The 8195-nt window shown below is 52.0% G+C and overlaps 1 protein-coding gene across 1 annotated transcript; it reads left to right on the top strand.

Moving 5' to 3' along the window:
• The first annotated feature begins 1745 nt into the window (after positions 1-1745).
• On the top strand, positions 1746-2792 carry TMSB10 (thymosin beta 10). Its single transcript, XM_017340446.4, has 3 exons — positions 1746-1808; positions 2098-2208; positions 2503-2792. The coding sequence occupies exons 2-3, from the start codon at positions 2109-2111 to the stop codon at positions 2535-2537; spliced, it is 135 nt and encodes a 44-aa protein (XP_017195935.1). The 5' UTR covers positions 1746-1808; positions 2098-2108; the 3' UTR covers positions 2538-2792.
• Positions 2793-8195: the final 5403 nt, after the last annotated feature.

Raw genomic sequence — 8195 nt, 5'->3', positions numbered from 1 at the left:
CGTGCTGCCTTCCCAGGTGCATTAGCAGGGAGCTGGATCGGAAGGGTGATGAACAGCTTAACCCAGGCAACACAACACTGGTCCCAGCCCTAAGCCATCTTGGGCACTGCTTGTTGTAGTTGTTCACCTACGCTGACCATGAAAATTCTTCATTCCAGAAATGCTCAGTCCCTTCCCTCCTTCTCCTCCACAGGGAGAACACGTTTCCTCATTCCATGGACACTGGGATTAGCCAACGGGACGTTATCAGATATGACAAACTTTTGCTTTCACATTTCTGCACTCTCTTGCACTACAGCCCACATGCTGTCCTACAAAAACAAGCTCCAGCTAGCCCGGGCCAGAGGACAAGACACCTGTGGAACCAACCTGCACCCCACCAGAAGTTCAGATGCAAGGCCCTGGAAGCCCAGCCACACCCAGGGGAGCACCATGTGATCTGCAGCTATGAGACTAAATCTTTTTTTAAGCCACTGAGTTTGGGGGTGGTTTGTTACATGGCATGTTCTGGCATGGTGACTCACGCTAATAAAATGATAGGGTGGCCCTCTAACGGAACTGCCATATTAAGTACCCTGTTGATGCCTGTTCTTATTGTCATTTAAGCTTATGCTAAACCCGATTTACAGATGAAGAAACAGGTGCAGGGCCTCCCAGGAGTTTCACACATCACATTCTTAAGCACACGAAGGGGGGGGGGGGACCAGATAAAAGCAGGAAGGGACTGGGCAGAATTCAGGCTGTCTCTTCCAAATCCCACTTTCACAGAGCTTGCGGATACCCCCTTGATGCTGGAAAAAGAGGAAAGGTTAAGGACGAATGAAAGAACGACCTGCTTCACCCCCAGAAATTAACTACCAAAAGCTGTTGCACCGGCTGAAAATACATCTTTTCTAAGAAAAGATCTGAGTAACTGCATTGCACAAGGGCGTTTGTAGGCACGCGGGTGCCTGCCATTTCCAAGGTTAACTAGAAGGAGGAAGCCTGCAGCCTGGATACACTGTTCCCAGGAACCCAGCGAGGGAACAAACACTTCGAGCTCACCCCGAACTCCCGCTCCGCCCCCGCCCGCCAGACAAAGCTGGAGGTTTCATTTCCGCAGCAGCCGCCGCGCCGCGCCGCCGCAGGAGCCGCCCAGCCCTGGGTAGGCGGCCCAGGAAGAGAGGGCCGCTGGGTCCCCAATGGGCAAAGAGCCCAGGGAACCTGTCCATCACTCTCCCCCACTCACACCCCTGGGACCCTCGGCTTGGATTCCGGCAGCGTGAGACCACGAAAGGACACAGCTTTCCCCCCCAAAAAAAAAGAGGAAAAGGGGGCAGGGAAAGAGATTTGGAGGGCGGAGGGGGCCAAGGCAAGCTTGTGGCGGCGACACACTGGTGGGGTGTGTCCTATGAACTGGGAGTGCTGCAGAGCGCGCGTGCACGCCCGCACACCCACACGACACACCAAGCACACGCCAAAACCAACACCCCTCCCCCTCCAGCCCCTAAGCGCTGTCTGCGGGGGTTGAGCTGAAGACTCCCGCACACTGGCGAACGCAGCCCCCAGAAAAGCCCCCACGGGCCCGGCGCCCACCCAGGCGGCGCCACCGCTGCACACTGCGCGCTGGGGGCGCAGGGCGCGGCCGGCGGAGCAGGCGCCCGCGCGGCCCCCGCCCTCCGCTGCCAGCGCCGCCCCCGCTGCGGCGGGCGAGGGGCGGGCCGGGGCAAGGCGTATATAAGGCGAGGGGCGGGCGCCGCTCTTTTGTCTCTTGCTGCAGCGACGCGAGTGGGATCTCCAGCAACCGGGAACCGGAGCGAGACGCCGCGGTGAGCGCGGCGCTGGGGCGGGGGCCGGCAGGGTGGGGTCGGAGCTAGTGCAGCGGGCGGGCTCGCTGAGGCCGCAACGGGGTGCGCTTCGCCGACCGGACACAAGGCTGGCCGACCACGCCCTGGGGCTTTGGAGCGGGGTGCGGGACCTGCCCGGATCCTTTGCCTGGGGCGGCTGCCGGGAACGCCCTGGCGGGAGTGCCACGTCGAGAAGGCGTCGGCGGGCGGGCAGCTCAGAGGGGGTTTCTGGCCCCCAGCCCCACGCCAACCGTCTTGGTTTGCACACTAGGGTTTAAGAAAATGGCAGACAAGCCGGACATGGGGGAGATCGCCAGCTTCGATAAGGCCAAGCTGAAGAAGACGGAGACGCAGGAGAAGAACACCCTGCCGACCAAAGAGAGTGAGTGCGCCCCGGAACCGCGGGCTCCCCCGCCCACCCCCACCCCCACCCACCCCGCCCTGCCTGTGCCAGCCCAGCCTCTTGCCCCAGGGACACAAAATGGCCAGGGACCCCGGTCTGGGCGGCCCCAGCCACCCTTCCAGGGACACAAAACGCCCGGGTGCTCCCCAGCCCCGAGCCTCTTGCTCAATCCCCGGATCTCGTGGGTGCCTCGCCCACGGCAGGTCTATGAGCGCCTCCGTGGGGGGTGGGGTTGCAAGGTGGCCTCACCCTCCCGCTTCCCGCTCTCCACAGCCATTGAGCAGGAGAAACGGAGTGAAATTTCCTAAGAGCTTGGAGGAGTCCCCACCCCCGTCATCTTGGAGACCCCAAGTCGTGATGTGGAAGATGACCCACCTGCAAGATGGACGCGAGCCACAAGCTGCACTGTGAACCCCGGGCACTCCGCGCCGCCGCCACCGGCCTGTGGGTCTCCGAGGGGACCCTCCCCCAATCGGACTGCCAAATTTATCCGGTTTGCCCTGGGATATTATAGAAAATTATTTGTATGATTAATGAAAATAAAACACACCTCGTGGCATGGCTGGCGTGTCTGAGTCTCTTCGTTGAGTATGCGTGGGCGGTGCCGCTGCCGCAGAGCCCCCTTCCGCCGCAGAGCGGAGGAGGGGGTCGCGGAGAAGGCTGGCTGGCTGGCTGGCCCCCGGGGGCCGATTTTTTAATTTTGGCTTTACCTGCCGTTCCATCAGGTTTCATGGGTTCTTGGCTGCTGGGCTCTCGCTCATAAAGCTGTCCATGTAAAATGTCACCCCACGTTGTCTCCCGCAAGCTGCTTTGGAAAATGCTTTTTTCAAATGAACAAGATACGTTTGTGCTGAGTCTTTAGAATCCCAGTGTGTTCCCCCTGCCCACCTCCTGGCTCGGATTCATACCAGGACAGAACAGTGATAGGACGTCTGGGGAGAAAGCAGGAAAGACTCCAATCTGGAATGTTGGAAATGGGGCGAGGTCGGGAAGTCTCCCCCTAGGCTGCCTGCCAAAGCTCAGAGAGGGAGGCTGGAGAAGAGAAACAAAGGCGGGCGCTAGGGAAACAGCAACAGGGACCTCAGAACCGGAGCTGCGGGGGCAGCCTCGCTTTTTGTCTTTTAACCCTAGCTGGGAACGTTCCACAAAAGCGTTAGCCATTAGAGGGAGTGCTGAGATCGGCAGGAAGGGTGGGGATGCGGAAGGGTGGAGGCAGGGCGCTGGCTGGCTGCTGAGCCCCGCGGGTCACACCCCGTGGACCCAGAGGGAAGGGGTGGGACCAGCCCACAGGGGCCTAGTGCTGGGGGAGCTGGGGCTGCGCGGTGCTGGGAGCAAAAGGAAGACCCTGGGATTCTAGGGGTGGAGTTTTCAGGAGGGGGAGAAGAGGAGGACATATTGCTTTGGGATTTGTCCCACGTTCTGCCCGATCCCAGGGGTGCCGTCCCTTGACGTGGGGAATTAAAAATTAAGGAGACAGGCAGCCACAGCACACCAAAGAGGGGGAACCCCCAGGCTGAGATAGTCGGTCCTTGTTTTTGCATAAAGGAGTGGTAGGACAGACCTGTGCCAAAGAGATCTCTTTGCTGCTACCTGGACACATACCTCCCCTTCCTGGTTAGACTGGATGGGGAGAGATTCCTGTTCGTGGATACCGGTGACTCTCACTGTAGCCTGCGCCCTAGTAGGCTTTCATGAAATGCCTGTGGAATGGTAACTGAAATAGCTGGCCTCACGTGCCGTGCTAAGACCAGGCTGCCACCAAGTGCCTCCTCCTCCTCTGTCTAGCTGTTGGTTCTATTGTACACCGACAGGGCCTGAGCCCGTTGAACTTGTGGAAACTACCATGGTTTACGGGAGCCAGACAGCTTCATTTCCCCCCCTGAGCCCGGTCCAGGATGTAATCTTAATACAATGAGGGGAAGGAAGTGCAGTTAATTCACAATGGAGGCTGCTGATGGAACTACACAACTCAGCCGGTTACAAGATTTTATTAGGTGGCTGATTTCTGAATTGCAAAGGTTATGTTCTCACTCAGTGTAGCTCAACATGTTTTTTGAGCATCCATTGAGTGCCTATCACTCTAGAGGCCATAAAAGACATGTTGCCAACCAACTACACAAAAGGCAGAATAAAGAGAATGTTTAAGAGGGATAGAAGGAAAGCACCTTGGGAAGGTAAACAAAGGAGCGGTTGACTGGGCCTGCATCACGGAGGAGGAGTCACCTGAGTGCAGACAGAGAGCCGTGATAAGGGAGCAGGGATTTCCCACGAGAGGGAAGAGCCATACATGGCGATACCACAGCACATTCAGCAAAGGGAAAAGGCAGTGGTTCAGCGAAAACAGAAGCAGGCTCAAAGTTAGCCTAGGAATGTTAAATTGAGTGTTTTATCCTATAGACAGTTGGGAGCCACTGCAGATTTAGAGGGTTGAGGCAAAGTGATCTGAGATGTACAGGAGAGCCCATGAGGGTCATCTACCCAACCACCACCATCACCAACATCACTAACATCCTCACCACCACCGCCACAACCGTCATCACTATCAAATCACCGCCATCAGCACCAACACCACTATCACAATCACTGCCGCCAGTACAATCACCACCACTGCCATTCTCCCCGCTCACCATCACCCACCATCATACCGACATCACTACCAGCACCACCACCCCACCACCATTACCATCCCCACCGCCATCATCACCAGCACCAACACCGTTACCATCACACCATCACCATTACCACCATCATCGCCCCTCACCACCATTACCACTACCAAGAACAATGCCATCACCAACAGCACCAGCACCCACTCATCCCCTCCAACCCTGGCTATGAGGAATGGCCAAGGGAAGATCAGTTTTATTTAGATATCAAACAATTCATAAATCAAAAATACTCAAAAATACTCAGCATCCCGCATGCATGCACAGGGCAGCCTCTCACATCAAAGATTTGTCCAATGCCCAGCATAACTTTTTTAAAAATTTACTGCAGCGTAACATACGTATGGAAAAATACCCAGCTCAGTTTCTGAATATTCATCAAAATGTACACACCCCTAATTCCTCCTTATAGTCATACACCTATATAAGTTCTGACAGCATGTATACATTTTTTAAACATTTTAGGAGACCTACAGCTTCTATTCATGTAGGTGAAACATCTCTTTATAATTATATACGAGTCTACCAACTACTAATTTCACCCAATTTTATTATACACTTCATTTCCCAGGAATGCAAACTACTGTGTAAATTGAGAGATGTCTCTTTTTTAAACTCAGAGCTTCACTAAGAGTTGATCACCATGGCAGACAGTCATGGCACTGATACCAATAGCCCTCTTGATTTATGAATTGTTTCATATAATACAATTGTGTCAGTGTTCAAAACTGCTGAGTCATAGTAATGCCATATACTCATATAGGTGAAAATAAGCATAAAGTGCACACTGCTTCTTTATAAGTCAGAATGTCACCATGCCATGTTGCATGAGTCAGCTTCGGATAGGTTATGCCTCAGTAATAGACAACTTTAAGCCCCCAACATTTTTTTTAAGATTTTATTTATTTATTTGAGAGGTAGAGTTACAGACTGTTAGAGAGAGAGAGAGGTCTTCCATCCACTGGTTCACACCCAAATGGCCACAAAGGCCAGAGCTGGGCTGATCCGAAGCCAGGAGCCAGGACTTTCTTCTGGGTCTTCCACATGGGTACAGGGGCCCAAGTGCTTGGGCCATCTTCTATGGCTTCCCCAGGCTATAGCAGAGAGCTAGATCAGAAGAAGAGCAGCTAGGACTTGAACTGATGCCTATATGGGATGCTGGAGCCGCAGGTAGAGGATTAACCTACTGCACCACAGCACTCGCTCCAAGCCTCCCAAATCTTAATGGCTTACAACAAACCTGTCTTTCTTGTTCATATCATGTATCACTTGTTACTCTGCTTCTGTTCCATGTGTCTTTTTCACCGTGAGGTCTAGGCTAAAGCTGACATGCTGTTGTTATGGCAAAGGGAAAAGGAAAAGGGTCATGTGATGGCTTACAGGTGCCACTTCTGTTCATGTTACACTGGCCAGAGAAAATCAGAGAGCAAACCTGCCATCAATTAAGTGAGGCACTGCAAGTCACAAGGCACCAGGCTGGGATGTATTATTCTGTTACAAAGAGAACAGAAAATAATTGGGACCCACAGTACAATTTACCGTCAACGTTAAAATGCATATGTGCATAATTTTTCATAAATTGCCTTGCTTTATTTCACACTTATATTCCAGTTAGGGCTCATATTGATTTGGTTCAAAAGTATGCATGTGAATAGGTTACATTATCTTTGATTTTCATCTCAGGAAAGAGGAATGTTATAAAATATTTCATATATAAGAAGATATTATGGGCTAGCATTATAATATAGCAAATTAAGCTACCACTTGAGACACCCAAGGACACCCGCATCCCATGTCGGGATCTTGGTTCAAGTCCCAGCTACCCAACTCCAATCCAGCTCCCTGCTAACGCTCCTGGAAAGCAGCAGCTGATGGCCCAAGCAGTTCTGTTTCTTGGCTCCTGGCTTCGGCCTGGCCCATCCTTGGCTGTTGCAGGCATTTGTGGAGTAAACCAGCAGATAGGAGATTCATTGGCTCACTCGCTCTCTGCCTTTGAAATGAATAAAATAAACTTTGAAAAAATAAACCCTTAAATAAAGATTTCAGAACCAATGGTCTGAACCAATTACGACAATTCCATGACGATTACCAGTGACTGATGAAAGAACAGGTGTGGGTTTCAATGCTGGCCAAGAAAACCACGAGGAAGCTTGCTAGGGGCTTCTTGGAAGATTGCATTTACTCTTAAAAAAAGAATACAAATGGCACTGTGTGTGTGCAGGTGTGATGGCTAACCCTAACAGTCATCTCAAAGCCATTAGGGGAAATGCTAACATAAGGAGGATGGCAAAGATGAAAACTCAAAGACTGGGGACCTGGTGAGCCCTTGAGCTATTGAGTTTTCCTGAAAGTGCTTTATCACATTTTATGTGAAATAATACATTTTTCTTGTATTTAAGAAATGTAGGGGCTGGCGCTGCGGCACAGCGGGTTAACGCCCTGGCCTGAAGCACTGGCATCCCATATGGGTGCCGGTTTGAGACCTGGCTGCTCCACTTCCGATCCAGCTCTCTGCTGTGGCCTGGGAAAGCGGTAGAAGATGGCGCAAGTCCTTGGGCCCCTGCACCTACATGGGAGACCTGGAAGAGGCTGCTGGCTTAGGATCTGCACAGCTCCAGCTGTGGCGGCCATCTGGGGAGTGAACCATTGGATGGAAGACCTCTCTCTCTGCCTCTCCTCTCTCTGTGTAACTCTGACTTTCAAATAAATAAATCTTTTTTAAAAAAGAATTCTTAAAAAAACGCATAGTTGTGTTTTCTGTGACTTGCAGTCAGAAGTACTCCAACAGTGATCCACTGGAACGAGAAGAATCCGCAGGCAGAGATGCTGGTTGGTGAGATATTGGAAGAGTCTAGGCACCAGGTAAGGAAGGCTTAAACTGCAGAAAGAGCTGCACATAATGGGATGCTGCTATGTCTAACAACCTGCTCCAATCAGGGCAGAGGTGGGAAGAGCTGATTGATAAGTGTCGGCCAATTTCTGTCATGTAAATATTGCCAACTTCAAGCTACCAATGGTTCAAAAACCAACCTGCCTGCTTTCTAAAAATTTAACAACTGCGCCTTTGTGTTCCGATAGCTGGCTCCAGCACACCACTGACTAAAGATAGGAAAGTGTGGCAGATGTAAAAGATGTGGCATAGAGAGAATTAGCAAGACTCCAGATTATTTGGACAATTATAGAAATTGTAATGTGACAAGCAAACAGAAACTTATGTCTGTCTATGTGACTTCATTTCTCTGCTTCAAGTTGAAAGGGAAGGCTGCCAGCATCCTATGGGGAGGCACAATGTGGCTTTGG

Source organism: Oryctolagus cuniculus, chromosome 2 (genome assembly GCF_051225735.1).
Source record: "Oryctolagus cuniculus isolate XC-2025 breed Fujian yellow rabbit chromosome 2, ASM5122573v1, whole genome shotgun sequence".
In the NCBI taxonomy this organism is placed as follows: domain Eukaryota; kingdom Metazoa; phylum Chordata; class Mammalia; order Lagomorpha; family Leporidae; genus Oryctolagus; species Oryctolagus cuniculus.
Note: the sequence above shows the minus strand (reverse complement) of the source record. Positions and strands in the feature narration are given on the sequence as shown.